At 49.4% G+C, this 23,905-nt stretch overlaps 1 protein-coding gene across 3 annotated transcripts in view; it reads left to right on the top strand.

Moving 5' to 3' along the window:
• EVA1C (eva-1 homolog C) overlaps positions 1 to 23,905 on the top strand; it is a 68,312-nt gene that overhangs the window by 28,447 nt on the left and 15,960 nt on the right. For 2 of the 3 annotated variants that reach the window (XM_084802064.1, XM_084802062.1), the window contains 3 exons: positions 1,575 to 1,771; positions 4,704 to 4,827; positions 12,519 to 12,671. In XM_084802064.1, coding sequence (XP_084658190.1) covers positions 1,575 to 1,771; positions 4,704 to 4,827; positions 12,519 to 12,671 — 474 coding nt within the window. The remainder of the gene's footprint in view (positions 1 to 1,574; positions 1,772 to 4,703; positions 4,828 to 12,518; positions 12,672 to 23,905) is intronic. The other variant, XM_084802063.1, reaches the window with a different exon arrangement.

The raw sequence follows: 23,905 nt of genomic DNA, 5'->3' as shown, positions 1-23,905 counted from the left end.
AAAAAGAAAAGAAAAAAAAGAAGTGCCTGACTTCCTTTTGCTGTTCATGTTAGACTTTGCTTCTCTGAGCAAGACAGCCTCCTAGCGGAGGAGGAGGAGGAAGAAGAGGAAGAAGAAGAGGAGGAGAGAGAGAGAGAGAGAGAGAGAGAGACAGACAGACAGACAGACAGACAGACAGACAGACAGACAGGCTGGCTCTCCAGCTAGAGTAAGGCTTCCAGTGGGCACTCACAGCCTTCCTCAGTATGCTCTTGTGGGAGTGCAGTGAGCACTGCCCCTCCCCCTTGCCTGCGAACTTCAAGGAAACCCAGGCACCTTCAGTCAGGAATGATGACTTCAGCGGGGGTTTTGAAACCTGAATGAGACTCACATAGGCGTGGCCCATCTGTGTGGGAATCAGAGGCTTCAGGAACTGCCCTTCTCCTAATGCCTCCATGCCAGAGTCTGCCAAACTCACCCCACACACCTCAACAGAAAGTCCCTGGCTTCCGTCCAGGCCGCCTTGCTCTTGACCTCACGAGGTGTGAGAAAGTGTAAGGGAAATCTACATTCTGGACAGAACTTACTTCCTAGTTTCTGAGAACCAGCCCCGAGCTCCAGACCTTCCTGGCTGTAGGTCCTCAGAGCGCTCAGAGCCCAGACCCAGCCTAGACCCTCCAACTAACTGCTTGAGAGGTCACTGGAGAGACTGAAATGTGGAGTCTACTGTTCCTGTGGCTACAGAAACACTTTCCCAAGTGGGCGGCTGTGTACATGAGAATCCCTATTCCTGTAGCCCCAGAGGCCCGAGATCAAGGCGTTGGCAGAGCCACACAGCTTCTCTTGGCTTGTGTAGATCCAACCCTCGGATCTCGACATCACATCTTGTCTTCTTTCTTGCCTCTCTCTTGATGAGAACACTGACCACGTGGGCATTAAGGGCCTCTTGACTTCAGTACCTCCTCCTTTTAACTGGTGACAGCTGCAGTCCTGTTTTCAAATGAAGTCACATTCTGAGGTACAGTAGGAATCTGGAGCCAGCGCTGTTCAATGCACAGCAAAGCTCCACTGCCTCACTCCCCCGAACTTCTTCCTGGCAGGCGGTCCTCCCCAGCTTTCCTCTCTGGGGGTGAGGCAGGCCCAGGAGTGGTTTCTTGAAGTTGAATGGCGTCCCCTTACTCCAGGAAGGCCTGGAGATTAGAAAACTTGCCTTCCTCGGGAGGAGACGGGACAGGTGCCCACATGCCCAGGGACACCCACTCATCTATTGAGGCTCTTCCAGATTCCTTAGGCTTGTGGCTAATCCCTTCGCGTGCTGCCTGAAGGGGATGGAGCCTTCCAAGCCTCATATCAGGCCTGCATCACCCAAGGTACCTGGCCCACTCAGGAAAGCCAGCATCTGCCCACCCCCAGAGGCCCCTTTGGTCTCACCTGGTCACCTGCCTCAGATCTGCTGCAGAAGCCACACCCTGACACCCTCTTAACCCAGCAGCCCCTGCCTCGGGGACACTCTGGTCTCCTTGCTCTGACATCTATGCAGGAATGGGGAGGGAGGCTTCCTGGGGGCACCCATAACCCAGCTGAATATTTTCCAGGTTACTTAACAAAACTCCTGCAAAACCACACCGCCTATGCCTGTGATGGGGACTATCTGAATCTACAGTGCCCTCGGCATTCTACGATAAGCGTCCAATCGGCATTTTATGGGCAAGATTACCAGATGTGTAGTTCCCAGGAGCTCACCTCCCAGAGGGAAGACAACTTGACCTGTGTGGCATCCACCACTTTGCAGGTATTGTGTTTTGTGGATGTGCTAAGGTCATGAGATAGTTTTCCCCCCTCTCTCCTCTCTCTCTTCCCCTCTCTCCCTCTTTTTTCTGTGTTCATATATATGTAATTCTACAGTTCATCCAAAGCAAAAATTGGTGAAAACCCCAATTACTATACATCACTAATGTTTACAGGTGAGCTACAACTTGCTTTTCAAAATGAGTCTTTGCCATACAGTCCAAATGGAGTGAGTCTCCACCTCAGTGGGAGAGGTGGGGACCCCAAGGGTCTTTCTGATACCAGAATCGGAGGTCATGACCCACTTCCTAGAGAATGGCCCAGGAGACATACACATCAATAGTTGTCCTTTTTCCTCATGGTTCATGTCTCTACCTGTAGACAACCATGTTAGTCTCGTTTCCAGGTATTTGAGTGGTCTTGGTTGGATTTGTTCTTCTTCTGAATATTGCCAGGAACTCCTCCTCCTCCTCTTCCTCCTCCTCCTCATTTTTTCCTTCTCCTCTTCTTCTTCTTCCTTTTCCCCCTCCTCCTGTTATTTTCTCCCCCTCTTCTTCTCTTCCTCCTTGGGCATATTTGAGAGAACATTGGTACTTACAGAGGTCAAATCATTTCGCTGGTGGTTTTAGACTGTTTGTGGCTTGTACACACAGCTTTTGTCGGTGCTGGGGATTACCTGACCCCAGTAGCATCTCGTGTTGAGCAAGCACTATACCATTAGGCATGCTATAGTCTCAGCTCTTTTTTCATTTTTGAGCCAGTGTCTTGCTAAGTTGCCCAGGTTAGCTTTGAACTTGCTCTATAGCCCATGTAGGCCGTGAACCTCCATCCTGCTGTCTGTGTGCAAAGCTGGGATTACACGCCTGTGCCACTAAGACCACTTTTATCCAAGCAATTTATAATCTGTCACCTCATCTACCTGGCCAAGATTACTAAGTCACTGGTTAGGCTTTACTACAATGGCGATTTTTAATGCCTCTCAAGTGCATCAAATGCAGCAAATGGCGTTAGAAGTCAGCTTGATTATAGGTCAGCATAGACTATGTAGAGCAAAGTAAATTTACCAGAGGTCTCAGATGTCTGTATGATTTTTCTAATGACCACAGAGAAGGAGCAGAAATATTAGATGATGCAAATATTTTTCTATTTTTTCATACCACTTACTCCTTTTAGTCTAAAACCTGTAGCACCCGGGTAGTTGTGTACTTGGTGAACAACACAAAAGAATTTGTCCGCTGAACTGCCTTGATGGAGTGGCCACACTAGGATGAGCGACAACATGTTTCTTTGCAAGCCAAGTGTAGTGTCTTGGAGTGTCCCACCCTGCCTCAGTTCTTCCCTTGGGGCCTCCCTTGCAAGAATCATGGTCCTGCCTGCATGCCCCTCCCTCCTGCCTGCCACGCCCCTCCTTCCTGCCTGCCACGCCCCTCCCTCCTGACTGCGCCCAGGTGGCCAGGCTCTTAGCTGCCCTCCAAAGGGCATGAAAAGCGTGTTGGCCAGCCCCAGGAGGATATACGTGCCATCTTGGTGAAAGCATGAACTTCTGGCACGATCCAGCATTCTTGCTCCAGCCTGGTGCCCTGAAGGAAGAGGAAGTTCCATTTAGGCTGACATGTCAGCATCTGTGAACACAATCCTGATGCTGCTAGAGGGTGAGCCTGCCAGAAACATCCCTGCACATGGCCCTTCCACTCAGCCAGTTCCCTGGGACTTCACACTACCCCAGCAGCTGAGTCAGCCTATGCCCTCAGGGGCAATGGTGTCTAAGATGGGGACAGGTTAACATCTGCCAAGGTAGCCACCCTGGCGCCTCTCTGCACTTTGCAGTTGGTAAACGAGGCCCTGCCTCAGGGCCTGCTCTGAGGCGGTGATGGAAGAGCCTTACAGAAACACTCAAAGGCTGTATAATTCACCATTAGCCATGCCAGTGTGTGCCATCAACCGGGAGCCATGCCTCATAGAGGCACAAAGGGACAGAGCCACATCTCCTGGGCCCCTGAGGTGGTGGCGTAGGTGACATGGTAGCACCAACATCCTTTATGGAAACAGCTGTTCCCAGAGCTGCTATAAGAACACAGTAACTCAGAAAAGCTCCAAAATCTGCATGGAATTCAGTCCTAAAGTGTGAGTGGATTCTTGAGAACTCCCACCCTCTGGACTCCGTGTCCCCTTCATCAGAAGGAAGACTAGGGCCTGGGTTTATTCTGGGCGGGACTTTCTCTGGGAGCCAAAGCCCAGAGGCGCAGTAGAAAGCTGTGGATCTTTCTATGAAGCAGGAGAGAGAAAGGGGGCAGGGTGAGGTGGGGGTGGGGGAGGGGACACTTTTTGACTAAATAATCAAACAAGAATTCTACTAAAGAAACAGCTTAGCAGCAAGGTCACGGGCCCACGCCCTTGAGTTTGTCAAGGGTTGAAATCAGCTTTAATATTCTATTTGGTGGAACAACTTTGAGTGTTTGAAGCTTTCCCAAGTTCCCAGGGCCTGTGTGTGGCCATTCCTCAAGGTAAGGAGGCGTGGCTATAATTCCTGGCCATCATGGCTCTGTCAGTTTTAAAGCTTGATGTGCCCTCTAGTTGAACAATCAAAGGTGACTTGATCTCATTCATGCACCCTGGCTCCTCTGAGGGGTGGCACTTTTTTGAGTCATCCATAGTGCCCACTGTGGCTGGTTGGCTGGTTGGGGCTGGCTTTCCCATGGGCCTGGCTCTCTGGACCAGGTTCTTTCTTCTGGAAGTCTCAGGGAGTTGCCCGCCCCATCTCGTATCCTCCCCTGCCTGCCCGCCCCCCATCCCCACACACCTCATGTGCTTTCAAGACCCAGCTCAGGCCAGGTAGGCAAGCCTCACTCTGTCAGGGGCTAGAGCGACCCAGGTTTGGGGTCCAGCAGACACTGTGTGCAGTTCACAAGCCTATCCTTTTCTACCCCTCCTTCCAGAAGGTGCTGGACGAGTGCCAGAACCAGCGGGCCTGCCACCTCCTGGTCAATAGCCGTGTCTTTGGACCTGACCTTTGTCCAGGAAGCAGTAAATACCTCCTGGTCTCCTTTAAATGCCAGCCTAGTAAGTAACTTCTGAGGGGGGCAGTGTGCTTGTGATTGGCCCCTAGTTCCACGGACACTACACTCCTGACCAAAGTCCTCTGCCCACCCAACATCACATCTTTTAACAGGAAGATCAGAAAGTCACACACACACACACACACACACACACACACACACACACACACAGTGACATGCATGCGGGTGTGCCTGTTTACAAATCTACGAATGCAAATCTTTCTCAAGGTATAAAACTCAATGCTGAAAACCATCCACATTGGGGAGGAAATACAAGTGGTCTCTCTCAAGATGAGGGTCAAATTCTGTTTTTGGAGGTGGTCATGTTGTCAAGGCTTGATCTTCGCTGAGCTCGGGGGCACCGGTTCCACCAGAGCCACCGCCTCACGTGTGCCTGAGCTCGCTGCCCCCTCTCTGGGGATGCATGGCATGCTGGAGCAATCTGTCCCACCCTTGTTCTTGTGTTTCCTCCACTGACTTCTGCCATCCTTCATGCACACAGGCTTTGCGATCAACCCACTGCAAGCGCTAAGTAACCGCTCTCCCGGGAGCTGGTCTCACTTCCAGGCACCTGGGGTGCACCTGAGGCAAGCTGAGGGAAGAAGCAACAGAAAGTGTCCTTTCTTAGTTTGATTTAAATTAGCACACAAAGGAATGGCATTGCCTGTAGTTCTGCCTGACCCTCTCCCACTTCTCCCCCCTCTCCTGTCCCCCGCTACCTTTCCACTCCCAGTGGTCCCCCTCATGTCACCTGACTTTTATTACTCATTTTCCTTCACTTCCTTAACATCTTTTCCCCCTTCTCCCAAGGCCCCTTCCTAGTTTCAGACCCTCCACCCACACCCTCATATGTACACACACATAAAAACTAACAGCTAGGATTCTCCCATGCGGCAGCTTTTGTCCTTCTGGCAGGCTTTGCTTGAACAACTTGTTGGAAAGAAATTGTAGTAATAGCATGTGGCAGATGTTAGGAATAATAGTTTTTACAGTTTCCTGCCTGCCACCCCAACTCAGCTGTTCTATATTGTTTTTATTATTATTATTATTATTATTATTATTATTATTATTATTTTGCATCTTGCTCTCTGTTTAATTCTAAGACACAAGTAGTCTAGGACTGGAACTGGGGACACTGGGCCAGGTGGAAACTGCGGCTCTATTGCTTGCTGGGGAGACCCTCTCAGCAGACAGCAGGCTTCTTTCCAGCAGTCTCTCAGAGACAGCAGCAATATGACAGGATTGCCCCTTAGTACTGTATTTGCAAACGTGCTCATCCCCAGACTTGTGCATCGGTGAGCACACACACATCCACACACTCACAGCAAGGTCAAGAGACTCTCTCCTACACTTATCTCACACACACACATCACTATGGCCTTATACCCTCTTATTCATACATGCCCACTCACACATGTACATGCTGTCTCATACTCCCTTGTCCATACATACATGCACACACACGCACTGTGTTACACACTCACAGATGCCCAAACAAGTCTAAACATTGAAGAGCAGCTGAACATCCCTTCGTGAGCCTTCTCCCCTCCCCCACCATACGCCAACAACCCTTGACCAGGCCAAAGACCAGCACATCACTTCAAGGTCCCTGTGTTCTTCGTGGGCCTCCTGCAGCTGACTCTGAAAAAAAATGTACCTGTGCCCTTGGTTTCCACTAGATTTGCCTTCTTTTTCCCCTCCCCCACTTCACCTGCCCTGATGAAAGCGAATGCTCCTCTGATAAGCAGCCACTCAGGCTGTCTGCAACGGAGTATGAGATGGGGAGAGTGGGGTTACTAGGGCCTGGAGACACAGAGAACATGGCTGTGTCCCCAACCCCACTCCAGCCTGGCTAACCTTTTGTAATCCTGATCACATAAAGGTCCCATCCCCAAACGCCATAGTTAGATTAAGTTTCCACCCTCTTAATACTTCCCGATGGGGATCGTGCTCCAGCACAGGGCGATGTTTACACTGGGAGGTGTGGGGTGGGTGAAGCCCCACTCCGGCTGCCCCAGGGAGAAAGGGTGGTCGGCAGAAAAGGCCTGGGGTGCCTGTGTGGCCTGGTCCTTGGCAGTCAGAGTCAGGGTTTTGAAGGTTTTTCTCTGCGCCTTTTTGCCTCTTTCTCTGCAGCCCTCCCACAGGCAGAGACTCCTGGTTCCCCAGTCCTCCCACCTGTAGAGAGTCTTCTGCTTCCCTGGTTACTGTATGGCCCACAGCTGCACCCAGTGCTGTGATACAGAGCACATCTGTGTGTCTCTTCTTTGTGTTCTGAGCCATCCACGTGGCAGGAGCACTGACACCAGAGCAATTGGCAAGTGCTACACTACAGCCCAGTGCTGGTCTTCTGGATGAGTGTTGGAGTTAGTCTACCAGCAGGCTGTACTAGAACCTTCTTTTGCCGAATGTGCCACACATTCCCCCTTTTTCTTCTTTTTACTCCTTCAGGAAATTTGGCCTCAGGGCAGCCTTTTATCTAAGCAGTTCTGGGTAGGTGATAGGCAACCTTCTGTGAGAGATTGCTGTGTGATCTTGGACAGCAAAGGAACACTTAAGAAGCCCCATTGCTTGTTGGGCAGTGAAAAAAAATGTCCCTTCCATGCGGCTTGCTGTAAAGACAACACATTTGTAAAATGCCTAGTACAGGCCTATGGTGGAGTTGCTCAGAGTCACAGCTGGCTAGTATCCCAATAAATAGACTCATGTAGTTCTCGCCAATGATGTGCATGACTGGCAAGCAGTGAGGCACCCAGGGCAGAGGTGGGGGTGCTATTGCAGTGTCCAAGTGCTGGCGATGGCACGGTACATTGTCAGTACAGAGTCTGAGGACATAAGCCAAGCAACCAATGTCCACCTGAATTTTAACATCACCTTAAAGTGGCAGTCATGAGTAAGGCCAATAACAAGCTACTCCTGTCACGGTGGATTGCCCAGCAAATTTTGGATTTTCGTGTTTCCCTGAGCACATGCAATATTATCCTTTCTTGTAGCACTTAGCAGAGGCTTCTAGTCACGGCTTGGAGCTGACCCTTTAAAAACATCATTGGAGTGAATGGGGAGGGAGCATGCCAAGGCCTGTGTGTGGAGGGCAGAGGGCAAGTTGCAGGAGTTGGTTCTCTCCCTCCAACATATGGGCACCAGGATTGAACTCAGCTCATCAGAAGGCTCGACATCTGGCTGGCCCCCAATTGGTCATTTGATCACAAGGAGCAGCTCTGATGTGTTTGTAGCTTAAGTGTGCTGGATGTATTACGACCTAACTTGCTAAAGGAAAAGAGTGACATCTGTATTTTCAAACTGATGGCTTCTCAACTCACTGTGGGATTGTTAGGACACACTCCTCTACAGGGCAAGGATTCTCTCTGTGTGTATACTGTTTAGGAGAAAGGGGGTGCCCAGCGTGGCTTTCTACTTGGCTCTGAGCAGAGTCCTGCTTCTGCCTTCCCAGACGTCTGCTGTTCTTCTCTGCAGGTATATTAGTTACGCACCCTTGGGAGGCTGTCTGGGATCTCAGAGCTGAGACACTCAGGAGCTCTAGCCCAGATATCAGATCTGAGGCAAGGGAGAGCTCCCTGCCAGCTCCAAATGAACTCTGTTCCTCTTAGAAAGCAGCGATCATGCTAGGAGTCCCCTGCTCTTTTAGAACCCAACATGTGCTCCTAGGTGATAGTTAGCAGAGCTGCAAGGAGTCAAGTGTGCCAGCAGAACAAAGCAGGAAACAGTGTGGCACACACCAGCCCTCTCTGCGAATTGGGGGGGCAGGGGTCTCTGGGGGCGTCACGCATGGTGTCCTGGTACCTTAAGTGGGTTTTGTGTTTTGCCGCCATTGAGTGATGGGGAGAGAGGGAGGGAGGAAGGGAGGGAGGGAGGGAGGGAGGGAGAGAGAGAGAGGGAGGGAGAGAGAGGGGGGGAAAGAAAGAGGGGGGGTAGAACTGGTTCTGTTTTTTAAAGTTTCTAAAGCTGATATGGTAACACAGGTCTGCCATCTCAGTATTTGGGCTGTGGAGGCACAGTTCAAGGCTAGCCTGGCCTATATAGTAATTATCTCAAAACAAAACAAAACAAAAAAGTTTATGTTGAAGTTTGGTTGTCCCAGACTCTCCCACCTCTGTTTGGAGGTGGCTGACCTGGTAGATATTTGGAACACACAGGTCTTCTCCTGATTACAAAAGCTCTCTGGTGTGGCTGCCACATTTTGCTTTATGCATCAAATGCCAGTTGTCATGCTGGGCCTTTGACGTCAGGAGAAATGTCAGGGCCGGTGAGACTGAGCGTCTACCCAGACAACAGAGAAAAACAGTGCCCATGCCACAGTGTCCGCAGTCAGCTTGCCGAAAAGATGCCAGTACCCCAAAGTCACACAGCCAGTGATCTTTTCTTTAGAAAGAGGCAAAGTTTTCCTTGGACCTAAGTGTAAAGTCTTATGCGGAGACTCCAGTGAGCCAGTCAAGGATCTCTTAGATATGTGCTAGGACACCAGGGTCCTTTGCCCGCCTCACTGGACTTCCGGTGTGTCACATGACTAGAGAAGATAGGAACCTTGTGAGCATTGGCAGCCTGGCTTTGACATGCCTCACTCTCACAGGCATGCTCAACTTTTTAAGACTACAGCATAACGTTTTCTTCTGCAAAGTAGTTGTGGTTCAGTGTTGCCTGTGTTCATTACTAACTACATGTGGCCCATAGGTATCAGGTTGAGTACCTGCCTGGAATGTTCCCATTGTTTAAAAAAATATGTCTGAGGCTGGAGAGATGGCTCAGAGGTTAAGAACACTGTCTGCTCTTCCAAAGGTCCTGAGTTCAATCCCAGAACCACATGGTGGCTCACAACCATCTATAATGAGATCTCTTCTGATGTGCAGGTGTATATGGAGGCAGAACACTGTATATATAATAAATAAATATTTAAAAATAAATAAAAATATGTAATCACCTGCCCTTATCCAGAGGGGGTGTGCTCCAAGAGGGCCTGTGGATGCCTGAAGCCACAGATATGATCAAACCCTATATCCAGTATGATTTTTATATAGATGCACACCCATGACAAAGCTTAATTTGTAAATTAGGCACAGTGGGAGATCTGTGACAATTAGTAATAAAAGTTACAATCATGGTTATAGTAAAATTGCCACTGTTAATATTCTGTTACTTTGGAGGCTGATAGGAAGTAAAAATCAGGGTTATTTGAATATAAATATTTCAATACTTTGACAATAGATCTGATAACTAAGACAATAAACCAGTTGGGCTAATGTGAGTGTGCATTGTGCATGTGGGCAGGTAGCATACACAGGGTGGATATGATGGGCAACGGAAATTCAGATCTTGTGTATACAGAACCTGGCAGAAAAGTACAACACAGCACTGGGGTCAGGGACTGCTTAAAAGTTAGGAATTGTTTACTTCTAGGATTTTTTTTATTTACTGTTTTCAAGCTATCATTGGTTGTGGGTTACCTAAAATCAGAGAAGTGACCTGCAGCAGGTTGGGGGGGTGGTGACTACATTAAAACCCAGTCCCAGGGCTCACCATTAACACTACCTGGCATCGTGAGAGCTGAGGAGTCTTCCTGCCTGTGACCCTCAGCTGGCATGTCTGCTTCTTTGGGGCTTTCGGTGGAGAATCACAGGAACTTTCTAGGCATGGGAAGGTGGGGTTCCTTACTGGAGGTTGTTTTCTCTTACGTTTTAAGTTTGGAGCTTAAGCATTGTTGTTTCTGTCAAAGGTCAGCCAGCTGGGCTAGTTCTGCTTTTCTGGAAGGTGTATGGTGAGAGATTTCAAACCGTTTGGATTCCAACCCACAGTAAGAAAAACACTGTACTTAGTGGCCCAGCACGACGCACACTCACATTAGTACAACTGAAAGACGATCTTTTGGAATTACAACACCGCTTATCCTTAGAGATGCCCTCAATGCTTTTGATGACCTCTACTCCTTTTTTTTTTTTTTTTTTTTTTTTTTGTCTTTTCTCTTTTTCCTTTTCCTTTTCTTGTTTCCTGGAAAGAGAGAAGAGGCAGGGCTCACTCTGTACCTCAGACTGGCCTCAAAGCCCCAACCTTCCTGCCCATGCTGCTTTGCTGATGACAACACACTAACTTGATTTCAAGACTCATGGATAGGTCTCAGTCACATTGGGAGACTGAGCCTTGAGGTGTGGGAGGAATCAGGCAGGGTGGAAGATAAATGTGCACTTAGGGGCCATGAAAAGCGAGAGCTGTCCTGGGGAAGCTGGTTCCCTCCAGACAAGCCCAGGCATCTTGTCATTAACCCTTGCTGCCTGTGCTTTAGCAGGCTCTGAAGAAGTAGCTCAGCAAAAGGCTGCCTTGAGTGAGGCTCATTACAGCATCTAAAGTGCTTGGAACAGGGCCGAGTGCGGGGAAGCCCTCAATATCAATTATCATTAATTTTAAAGGAACTTGAGGTATAATTTATATAGCTGAAATCCACTCATTTTAAGTGAGCAGTTCAACAGCCTTTAGTAAGTTCACTAAGCTGTGCTCTCCTGACCATAGAACGGCCCTGTCTTCCTCCCACATTTCCTATGTCTCCTCCTTGAGAAGAAGGAAAATGGAAAAGAAAATCACTATTATAGACTCTTATTTGCATCTGCAAGGCGGCTCTGTGGGTAAAGGCACGTGCTGTCACCTGGTGACCGGGGCCCACGTGGTGAGAGGAGAGACCCCCAAAGCCTCAGCTGTCCATGCATTGTGACACTTGATCCCCCCCACATACACAACAAAATAAAGTTTAGCTTTCTTGTTAAATGGATGGCTTTATCTTCTTTTTAAACAAAGACTTTTTTTTAACCTTTGCAGTTTATAAAAATGTCTACTCTGTATGATATTATAAAGATAGGTTTTATTATGCTAGCACAGAGATTGTCCTGCCTCAGCCTCCTGAATGTTGAAATGCTAAGAACTCTCTCTCTCTCTCTCTCTCTCTCTCTCTCTCTCTCTCTCTTTCTCCCTCCCTCCCTCCTCTCTCCCTCCTCTCTCCTCTCCCTTTCCCTCTCCCTCTCTCCTTCCCTCTCTCTCTTCTTTTTTAAAACAAGGTCTCATATATCCCCAAATGGCCTCAGGCCTGTCACACAGCCAGGGATGAGAGGATTATCTTGAGCCCCTCTGTCCTCCTGCCTGTACCTCCTCAGTGCTGAGATGACAGGCTGGAGCCACCAGGTCCTGTTTGTATGGTGATGGGGCCAGCAGACACTCTACCAGCTGAGCTCCACCAGCCCCAGACACACCCTACGCTCTTTGTGAACAAAGTACGGCAGATTCCACAGACAGGGAGGTGCTTGTGCAGTTGGGGGGCAAGGACTTGGCACGTGAGACCCCAGCCAGCTTTCATCAGGGGCTTCTTCCTATTAATGTGGAGCAGGAGAAACTACCCATGTGCCTGCCCTCCCCAGGCCCTGAGTGACCCAGTCCCCTGCCTTAAACCTTTCCCCCATTTGCACATTAGTGTGGCTCCTCAGGTGTTTGCTCTGTCCTCTGGTTGCTCCTCACCTGCTTCCTGCAAGGGGCCTCCCTCCCCACCCCTCAGGGTCTGAGACACCCAGGTAGGCAGGGCCTTCATGCTGTGCCCTGTGCCTGACTCAGTGCATCTCCCAAGGGCTGAGCAGCCAGGACTTAGAGGGCCCCAGGCATTCCCTTCCAGCTAGGCCAATCTGTCACTGGTTTCTGCTTCTTCTCCAGATGAACTGAAAAACAAGACTGTGTGTGAAGACCAGGAGCTGAAATTGCACTGCCACGAGTCCAAGTTTCTCAATATCTACTCTGCCACCTATGGCCGGAGGACCCAGCAAAGAGACATCTGTTCCTCGGAAGCTGAGCTGCTGCCCCCCTTTGGTGGGTGATTTTACTTGGTTATACATAGGCTGTTGTCTGCGTGGCCCATGCAGGCATCTGCAGAGAAGTGTGGTTTGTACCTGCCTGAGAGGGAAAGTCAAGGCTAAGGGGGTCCTTCTTGCAGTAGCGGGCTCTCTGCCCCCACAGTCCTGAGTCTGTTTGCGGTTCAGTCACTCTACATGGAGTGAACCTGCCCTGTCCAGGAGGCACCAGGATGGGTTCACTCAAGCACAAACTGGAAATGCTTGGGAGAGCGAGGTCCTATATTGAGCAGGTGCAGGAGTATTTCCTTTGTTACCAGGAGTGTCCACCTTACTGCCTGCCAGTCATGTATATCCTAAGATAGTTGTGGAAAGGGCCCAAAACTTGTAGATGTCAATGCCATGCCATGATGTCAAAGATTGTTTATAATGCCTTCTATAACATTACACCTATACTATATGATATAAATATATATTGTACTGTATTGTTGCTGGGTGCATATGTCTTGAAGGCCTTGTGATGATTGGGTGAAGTTTGCATGCCTTCCAAGATTCATGTGCCAAAATTTAATGCCTAGCGGGAATTGTTACATATTAAAATGATGGAAACTCAATGTTACACAGACATTTGGAGGTGCAGAGTTTGGAGGTGATTAGAGGCAGATAAGGCTATCAGTGTGGGCCCCCCAAGACTGAAACCTTTAGAAGAGGAGGTGAGACCAGAGGAGACATGTCTCTTGTTATGTGGTACCCTGTACTGCCTGGAAACTGCCAGCAAGAAGGTCATCATCAGATACCAGCTCTTGACTTTGGACAAGAGCCGTAGGCCAAAGTAAACCCTTTTTCTTTATAATGTTACTCAGCTCAGGTATTTTGTTACATTTAAAACAAAATCCAGAAAATGTGCACTGGGAGTATATAGGGTTATTACGCTATATCCGGGAACGTGGAGTTAGGGGAGAGTATATATTGCTATAAGGCAAATGTTATTGGCCAGTTCTGAGGAAGGTTCAGAAGAGACTAGTGAATTAGCCCTAGATGGAGACAGGGAGCCTCCTAAAAAACAAGGGGGAGGTTACACTTACACAAAGCAGCAAAGAACCCGGCTGTGTAGTGTGCACACCCTAAAACCTTGTGGGGCATCACATGTAAAGATGGCGGGGTTGTTTGTTGGGTAAATAATATTTCAAATCAACAAAGATTCTCGCTGCTGCATGGCATCGTTGGCTGCGTATAGTCAGACTTAGAATAAAAGTCAGGGCCCAAGGGAAAGATTTGGGAAACTCTCAGTCTGGCCAAGGAGTTAGCAAAGAACAAGCGTGTGAGGGAGAGGCTGGAGAACCAGTTGCTAGAGAGATGTGGACAGACGCCAGCCAGTTTGCAGGGAGCGGAACAACTGGACAAAGGCGTGGAGTCAAACAGGCCTAGGTGTGGCTCCTGTGGTATCCCAGCCCTTGGCATCCCGGCCATGCTGGGTGTTCAGGTGTGCCATTGTGGTTGCGATATGGCGGCGGCATGGTGGTGACATGGTGGTGACATGGTGGCAGTGTGGTGGTGGCGTGGTGGTGACATGGTGGCAGTGTGGTGGTGGCGTGGTGGTGGCATGGTGGTGGTGTGGTGGTGACATGGTGGCAGTGTGGTGGTGGTGGTGTGGTAGTGGCATGGTGGCAGCGTGGTGGTGGCGTGGTGGTGACATGGTGGCAGTGTGGTGGTGGTGGTGTGGTGGTGGCATGGTGGTGGCATGGTGGCGGCGTGGTGGTGGCATGGTGGCGGCGGCGTGGTGACATGGTGGTGACATGGTGGCAGTGTGGTGGTGGCATGGTGGTGGCATGGTGGCGGCGTGGTGGTGACATGGTGGCGGCGGCGTGGTGGTATGGTGCTTCCCCTGTGGTTTCAAGGGGAAGCCTGGCAGAAGTTAACCATGGTTTGGAGCCCCTGTGGAAAGCCCCCCGAATGAGACAAGCTGTAGTGCAGCGATATGAGTGGACGCAGGGGCTTGGTGGGCACCTGCTGGGGTCTGGAGCAAGGAACTGGATGTGGATGGTAGCAAGCAAAGTGAAGGGAATTTATTAAAGAAAAAATGGAAGCCAGAAGAAGCGTCAATTGTACAAATCATGCGACCTTTTACACCCCGTGATTGAGAGCTCTCAATGCACAGTGACTAGTGCAGGCTTTCTCACACCCTGTCATTTAGGGGTGGCTTACTAAAAAAAAAGTCACAGTTCATCTCAGACTTCCTGGGGTGACTGTAGTCAATTCCTGTGGACCTCCTCCAGTCTTAGCCAATCCCAGTGGGCCTCCTCCAGTCTTAGCCAATCCCAGTGGGCCTCCTCCAGTCTTAGCCAATCCCAGTGGGCATCCTCCAGTCTTACCCCCACTGAGTTTTCTCGTTGCGAGTTTTGCTTCCTCCGTGTACTCCTTTTTATATCTCATTCTCAGCTCTACTCTTGCCCGTCTTCCTCAGGCATGTGTCAGTCTGAGAACGGTATAGTGGTGGGCACCATGCTGCCCTCTCTGAGGAAGGCTGCAGGAGAGCAGCCCTGTGGCCAGGAAAGCCATTGCAAGGCCTGGAACCCTCCCTTCAGTGTGTAGGAGAGGCTGGACTTGGCACCCTGGGCTTTAGAGTCCGCTCTGCGGGATTTCAGTCTTGCTGCGGGCTGCATAGTCTTTCCCGCCTTGCCTCTCCTTCCTTCGGAACAGGAATGCTATCTGCACTGCCCTCGGACCTTGGAAATGGAGCTTGTTCTTTCTTATTTTACAAGTTACATCTGCCAAGAGTCAGCTCGCGGCCCGGATAAGACTGGGCCTTTAAATGACCGTTAGACTGAGCTGAGGCTGCAGGACTCTAGTGACCAGAAAGAGAGTATTTTTGCATTGTGAGGTGCACATGACCACGTGGAGTCAGGAGAAGGTGCTGTGGTTTACATATGATTTCCGTGCGGCCCCGAGGGCTCGTGTGCTGAAATTTACTCTCCCCGCTGGAAAGTACCGAGTAAGAAGGGGCTGAGTGCCCTATGATATTCAGAAGTGGGACTTTCGGGCAGTGTTCAGGGTTAGGGTCGTCTGAATAGAGAGCACGTGACTCGGTGCTAGTGGCTGTGGAAGAGGAGGGAGCGATCAGAAGAGGTGCACACTTGTGTTGAAGCCATGGGAAGCCCTGGGCTCCCTCCAGACTCTGCTATTAAGAAGGCTATGTGTGGATGCTCGACCTTGCACCAGGGCTGCGAGTCAAGGTAAGCATCTTCTCTTTAAGGTTACATAGCCTCAAGTGTTTCATTACAGTAACTAAAAATTGTAGCAAGAATCCCATATGCAGTGTCCCAATAAACACACCCACCCCTCTCTCTCTTATGTGGATTTCATCAGGTAACTCAGCAGTTGGTTCCCTCCTTCCTACTGTGTGTGCCCCAGTGACTAGTCTCAAGTTGTCAGGCCTTACAGCAAGTGCCTTTACTTGCTGAGCCATCTTGCTGGACCATAGGCTTTTCTCCTAAGCATGGTAGACATACTTGGGTAGGCCCTGGCAGGCCCCAAAGGCACCAGCATTCCTCTGCTCTTACTAGCTGGGGAGCCAGTCTTCTGTCGTCACGTCTGTGGTTCCCAAATGGTCCACAGGCACCCGTGAGGGTCAGTCAGTCCGGATTGTCTGTTAATGGCTCTACCCTGCTCCGTTCCCCAGGAGTGGCCTGTAAGTGAGATGGGACATGTGGCAGTTTCTTTCTTCAATGTCACCATGCCTCCAGCCTGGGCCATCGTAGGAGTGAGCCTTCTGCTCCTAGGCTTGCTGTTTTCACCAGGATGCCCAGAAGCATCTCTTTCAAAGTATTTCAGTCACTCTCTTAGCTTCCCTGTAGGGTGTCAGAGGTCATGGGCATTCTGTGACCGGACACGGCTGGCCTTAATGGAAAATAAGATCTTGTGTGTGTGTGTGTGTGTGTGTGTGTGTGTGTGTGTGTGTGTGTGTTTACTTTCAGCCTTTTCACTATTCAAGAGAGGATTCCTACGCAGGACGCCATGCACTCTGTCTCTTTATACATTCCCGTGTGTGTGTGTGTGTGTGTGTGTGTGTGTGTGTGTGTGTGTGTTTACTTTCAGCCTTTTCACTATTCAAGAGAGGATTCCTACGCAGGACGCCATGCACTCTGTCTCTTCATACATTCTCGTGTGCTTCTTCCCCTACACCATTTTGTTTTAAAACACTTTCTACATTCACACATTTACTGTTCAGTTGTGCGTGTGTAGAGGTCAGAGAGCAGCTTATGGGAGCCCACCCCCTTCTTCTACCTGTGGGTGCCAGGGGTCAAGTCAGGTTGTCAGGCTTGCTAGCAGGTGCCTTTACTCACACAGCTACCAGCCTGTGAACGGCACCCCATTTAAGCACCCCATTTCTCAGGCTTGCTGCATCTAATGTGTGTGTTTTAGGGACCCACCAGAAGCTACTGTCCCAGCTGCTCTTCTGAGCACACAGACGTTCACCCCTCAGGTTGCAGCTGTGGGTGCTAAGACACAAGCCTTTGGGTTGGGGAGACGGGTGGTGAGTAAGTTACTTGCTTTACAAGTCTGAGGACCTGAGGTCTGGTCCATAGCGATCACATAAAACAAAACTCAAGGGTGGGGCTTCTCCCCCTGAAATTGCAGTACTGGCAGAGAGACAGGAAGGTACCTAGACATTTGGGCCCAGCCAAGTCATAAGCTAATTGATAAGATTTAGAGAGAGAGATGCATTAGGTGCCTTTGTCTTTTGCTCGCTACCTTTATTTATTTATTTATTTGGCAAAAGATCTCTCTCTCTTTCTCTCTCTCTCTCTCTCTCTCTCTCTCTCTCACACACACACACACACACACACACAGAGTTTTTGTTGTTGTTTTTATGTAAAGATACAAGCTGAGCTGGAGAGGTTGCTCAGTGGCTAAGAGCATTTGCTGCTCTTGCAGAGACCCCGGTTTGATTCCTAGCACCTACATGGTCACTCATGACTGCATAAAACTTCAGCTCCAGGGAATCAGAAACTCTCTTCTGGCCCTACATGCCTTCCTGGTGCTCATACATACATGTGGGCAAACACATTTGCGGAGTAAAATGGTGCTCACACATACATACATCTATTTTTTTATTCACATTCATAAAGTAAAAACAAGTAAACCTGTTTGGAAGACACAAACCTTTGCTGGCTGATCCATTTGTCTCTCAAGCTGGATGCTAGGAAACCTTTGCTCTTAGGGCAGGTGAACTGCGCATCTTGGTTGCTGGCGGCACCTGGGAAGGACTCACTAGCTTGTCCCTTTTGTATAAATAAACTTGTATAAATAAACACCACTCCAACCGACAAAACACACTTCCTGTCCTCCCAGGTGGCCCATCCACCCCCTCCTGACCCCTCTGGTGACAGCACATTTCCAGTCAAGCCTCTTGGCTGCCCAGCATCTCTCATCTGGACCACGAGATTCCCTCCTTTCTCCACTGAGCAGCATCTGGAAGTTAAGTTAAGCAGGCAACACCTCTGTGTAAACTCCTGCACTCTCCCCATCTAACTAGACTTAGAAGCCAGCTGTGGTCCTGTTTCTCCCTATCCCCTTCCCTCATCACCTCCACGGCAGTCTATGCCCTTTCATACTCCCAGGTCTTTGCATAAATTGTTCTTTTGACTTGGCTGTTCCGTCATCAGGCCTTTGTGTGGCCAACTCTGTCTTCACAAGGGAACCCTCCATGGCATGAGTAGGTGGCTTATCCTCCCAGATGCTGAGGTCTGCAGGGACTGTGTCCGTGGGATTCTGAGCAACCAGGGTGGTGCCTGTCACAGGATGGATGGCCTGGGAACCTATGGTGGGTGAACGAACCAGAGCCCCTTGTAAGCATGGCACGGTGCCCACCCTTGGCTCTGGGTTGCAGTCTGGGATGTGAGCTTGGTGTTATCGGAGCTTCTAAGCTCTCCCAAGATGCTGGAAATCCAGGTTAAAAAAAAAAAAGTATAATGTTCCAACTTTTAAAACACTGAAGAAGCCAAAGAAAACATGCCTACAGACCACATCCGGGCCACAGGCTGCCTGCCTCTGTGTGTGTGTGTGTGTGTGTGTGTGTGTGTGTGTGTGTGTGTGTGATCTCCCTCTCTGTTCCCAGCCAGACATGGTCCAGGCTCATGGCTTTGAAGAAGGGGGAAGGCACATGTGCCTTTACCCTAGACCTGGCATGGGCTCAGAGGGATGAGCCCACGAGAGCTGAGGGCTGGTTCTCATCAGTGGTCTCTGAAGGGGAGCCCGTGGTTAGCGCCCCAGAGTATCTGGCTTTCGAGATTGGTTGTGTATTTTCCTATGCCTATGAGCTGAAGTCTAGGGGGTCCTCGTGCTGTAGATTTCGCACACCCCTCTGCAAGCTCCAGTGGAGATGAAGTGGTCTATCAGGCACATAGTGGCCAAGGGCCATCCTGGCTTCCACAACAGCTCAGTATGGCTTTAGCATCTGAAGACGGGAAGGAGGAGATTTCTCAAACGTTCTAAAACATCCTCATTGTCTTTGGCACAAACACAGTGACAACATCAAACAGTAATAAATAATAATAAGATTCAGCTACAAGTTTGACCATCAAATGACAAGATATTTATTTTTCTGGATTCCTGCTGGGAGGGCTTTGTTGTCTTGAGTTTCAGAATACATTTTGTAGATGAGTGTGTGCTGGTAGCTTTTTTTTTTTAATGGGCTATTTCTTTGGAATAAATTCCCACATGTTTTATATCAAAAGAGGGCAGGGCTTCTTTATATCATCAGAATGCTTCCTGACTTATATGTATAAACTCAAATCTGTATGTACAAGCACCCGTGTACCAATTGGCACATGTAAATAGTGAGGCACAACTTTGGGTTGCCCTGCACCTGTGACTGGCTGATATTTGATTTCCCTGAAGGTTTCCAACTTAAGACTTATAAAATAGTCCTGTGATATCATTTTAACTCTTCTCCTTTTTTGGCTTATGAGTGCCTGTGTGCGTGTAGGTCCCCACATTTTGTACTGGCACACATCGCCTCCAGCCCTTCTCCCCCTATCCCCCCTGCTGGAGTCTTGATTGATTGATTGATTGATTGATGATTGCCTGAGTTCATTGTTTTCTTCAAACTCTTAGCAGAGCAGAGAGTCACCCTTGGCTGTCTTTCCTCCTGTAAGTATCCCACGCTCCAATATTTCTGAACTTGCAGCTTGGTGCCGCTACCTAGAGCTGGCTGCTGGTTTCTTTAGATAGCATTTCGTTTATTATTTGAAATCTCATACATGTGTAAAGTGTATTTTTATCCTATCTACCCTATACTGCTTCCATTCAACTCCCCTTGGACCTCCCAGCCTAGCTCCCTCCCAGCTTAATGTCTCCTATGTAAAACACTGTTATCAGTGGCCCTTTAGTGGTGAGCAGTTTTTTGGTTTTGGTTTGGTTTTCAAGACAGGGTTTCTCTGTGTTAGCCTTGGCTGTCCTGGACTCACTTTGTAGACCAGGCTGGCCTCGAACTCACAGTGATCCGCCTGCTTCTGCCTCCCGAGTGCTGGGATTAAAGGCGTGCGCCACCATGCTCGGCTAGTGATGAGCACTTTTGATTCTGTCTGTGTTGAGTAGAATTGTTTCAAGAGGAACTAAGTGACTATGAGATGCCTCCTCCCATGGTGGATTTTAGTGTGTGTGTGTATGTGTGTGTATGTGTGCACGCGCACCGCTCTTGAAGTTACAGGAGTGACACTACTGTGCTGTGATATGCATCTCCAGGGCTGCTCAGTGCCTGACTCAATGGGACACCTGCTCTTACTTACACTAAGCACAAGGGGGTGAGAGTTCTCACACCTGCAACTGTGTTCTGGGACCACAGAGCAGACAGTACCCTCCCCCCCCCATTTCCCAGCAGACCAGGCCAAGCGTGGGAAGGCAGGTGCCAAGGTCATCAGCGCTGATTGCAGGGCACAGCCTCGGTTTGCACAGTATAGTTTAGGGCAGTACTTCGAACAGCTATCTGTTTCCTGCAGGTAGATAGTTGTATTTGTATGATATAGCAGCCACTCAGATCAATGGCTGGGGCAGGCCAGGGGGCAGGGGACATTTGGCTTACTGAACCCATCAGGGTTAAGCTAGGTGAGTCCACACTGGAGCTTCTCTTGACTTCAGGGTATAAGGATGATGTGTGCCAGGCTTTTCATCAAAACCCCTACGTTTTCTCCAAAAGTCTCTTCTAGGTGCTCCTAACTTGCCCACTGCTCAGTCCCAAAGCCACCGCCCTCAGCCACACATTCCTGATTGTTACCCTGCATGTTCACTTCCTACTGCTATGTAATACAACACTCTACATTTAAAAAGGCTCCGATAAAACACGTATCATCTTGCAGCCTCTGTGGGGCAGGAATTCAGGGGCTGAGAGAGTGGAAGTTCTTGCCTTGGGTGGGTGGGGTCTCCCAAGGTTACGGCTCTGGTTGGAGGGCTGTGCTTCCAAGGTGGGCAACATAAGGTGGGACGTTGGCCCTGATTGTTGGTAACAGGCTTCAGTTGCCACCTGCCACCTCACAGGCCCAGGGTGTCTTCATGAAGTGACAGCCGGCTTCTCCTGGGGAAAGGGTGTAAAAGAAGAAGAAGCCAAACTCCTCTTCTCTATGATACTGCATAGACCCGGCCTGGTACACATGGGAAGAGGGTATTCATGGCCATAATTTCCAGAGATAACCGTGGCTTCAAACTTGAATACTGCCCAGATGCCTCACCAAAACACACACTGAACTCTTTACTGCCAGTACCTGAGACCTCGCCTTTACTTATGGATGGGGCTATTAAAGGGGATGTTAAGTTGATGTGGGGCCCTGGACAATCTGGTCTGTGCCTTTATAATAAGAGGAAGCCAGGACACACAGGCACGTGAAGACAGACAAGTCAGCCAGAGGCCCTGGGGAGGCAGCCCTGCTGGAGCCTCAGTCTTGGACTTCCAGCTTCCAGGACTGACGAGAAGTGTGCTTCCGGTGTGAGCCTGGGGCGGCATCACTGCTGTTCCAGCAGGTGAACATCGACTAGTAGTAGGTGACAACAAAAAGTGACAGCTTACAAATGTTAGTGCTCTGCTTCAGGCTGCCTACTTGACCCCAATCCTGTTGGGGGGGGGGGTGTCAAACAAAATGAGGTCTGAGTTCTTTGTGTTGAGGGCGGCCCAGTCAGAGGCGGTTCTGAAAGGTCTCAAAGTGAGCCAGACCTGTTAGCACTGGAATTGCTCTGGGAGAGGGGGAAAAAAATGAGAGAAAGGCAAGAAAGGCATGAGGTCAGTGGGCCATCACAGGTCCTGTGTGCACCAATCAAAGCAGCCCTTTCACTGGAGGCCAGCGGTGGGAATGGGGGTTGGAGGGAACCTTCCCAGGGAACTGGGCACCAGGGTGTGCCTCCACCGCGGTGTGTCATTTCCTGCTATGGTCACATTTTCTGGGTGGGCTCCAGGGATTCTGCTGTTTCCTTAATAAGAGAACGAGAAGCCACACAATGGGCCTCAAAGGCTGGGCTAAGGCTGTCCCAAGGCCAAGTGTGGGCAGGCCTGGGCTTTTCAGCCAACATCAAGGTGCCAGGAACTCTCCACTGCCAAGCCAGGGCCACTTAAGAGCAGCCAGCCCAATTATGTTAAATAAACACCGGCTTGCAAGTGTGATTAACTTCAGTCATAGTGCTAAGCAATTGCCAAAAACTCAGCATCCAAATGGTCGGAATATCTTGTTATCACATGTATTGGTGGGGGTGGGGGTGGGGAGGGAGCTTGGCAGCTACAGGAGCAAAACCCGTGTGGGCGGGAAATAACCACCTTTAAAGGAAAAACAAAATCCTGGGAGTGGCCCAGAGCTCTGCATCAATAAGGGCAGCCCTGAGTCGGACCTCAATGACCTCGGCCGCTTCCTGAGGTCACAGCTAAGATAAAGTCTTTGAGACACTGTAAGTTCTCGCACTGAAGTGTGGAGTATGGTCAGAAGCTATCAGCAGGGGTCCTCGAATCTTAGACCTAGGAGGTTCTGCATCCAGGGTGGACTGGGCATGGGGCTCAGCACTTGCCCAGCAGGCTCCAGGCTCTTGGGATGATTCCAGCACTGCATAACTGGGCGTGGTGCTGCTCGTCTATGATGCCAGTGCTTGGGGAGATGGAGGCGGGAGGAGCAGAAGTTCTAGGCCATCTTCAGTTTGATGCCAGCCAGGGCCACATGCGACCCGGGCTCAAGAAAACACCAATAACAACTCCCTCCCCCTAAAATGGTTGTAGCTCTAAGACAGCATAAGCTTTCTAGAACATTCATTTCCATCAGCAGTATGCACCGGTAAACCTAAATAATAGCTTGTCTGTGTGTCAAAGTGCTCATGTTTTTGGCATTCTGTGACAGAGCATCTGTGCCCAATGAATTCCTATGGAAAGTCCCATATTTGCCTACAGATATTTAGCTCTAAGCAGGTTCAATATGGCGTCCCTTATTGTGGTAAAAATGGCGGAGAAACCTTTGAATGTCCCACAGGGTGTTACAAGTGGGTGAAAATCAAGGTAGCTTTTTAAAACAAAGCTGATGGAGCTGGAGAGTCTGCTCTGTGGTTAGGACCATGTACTGTGCTTGACAAGGCCCCAAACTGGATTCCTAAGCACCCGTTACACCAGCCGCAGGGCCGGCCCACCACCTCTGCCTCCACAGGCACCAGCATTTACACTCACACTAAGTAATAATGAAGTTGCTGAAGACAATAAAAATACATCTACTCAGCCTTGTGGACCCACAAAACAACAAGTGAGTAACGAGGAAGACCACTGACAGGGCGGAGCTATTTCCTGGATACATTCTCTGTAGCATCTGGGAAAAACTAAGTTTTACCAGGAATAGCTTGAATAATATTACAGAAACTTTTACATTTTTAAAAACATACCCGAAGACTCTCACCATTTAAACACTGGCTCCTATTTCAACACAGATTTCATTTTTTTTGCGTTTAAGGAAGCCCAGGATAGTCCTCTAATCTAGTTTGGCATATACAGTGAAACGTTATCTTAAAGATGAGACAAACTGAACACATTAGGAAAGCTGCCAATGTGGAGCATTGAGGAGACTGAGTCAGGAGGATAGCTACAAGTTCAAGGCTAACCTGGGCTATAGAAGGAAGGAGGCACAATCTCAAAAAAAAAACTTGTTTTTTTTTTGTTTTTTTTGTTTTAAGCAAGCAACTTCACTTATAGTTTTCCATTTTAAAACCATGTTAATTCACAACATGCTGGGAAGGACCTTA

Source organism: Acomys minous (genome assembly GCF_964271855.1).
Source record: "Acomys minous genome assembly, chromosome: 11".
Taxonomy (NCBI): domain Eukaryota; kingdom Metazoa; phylum Chordata; class Mammalia; order Rodentia; family Muridae; genus Acomys; species Acomys minous.
This window is presented reverse-complemented; position numbering and strand designations above follow the sequence as displayed.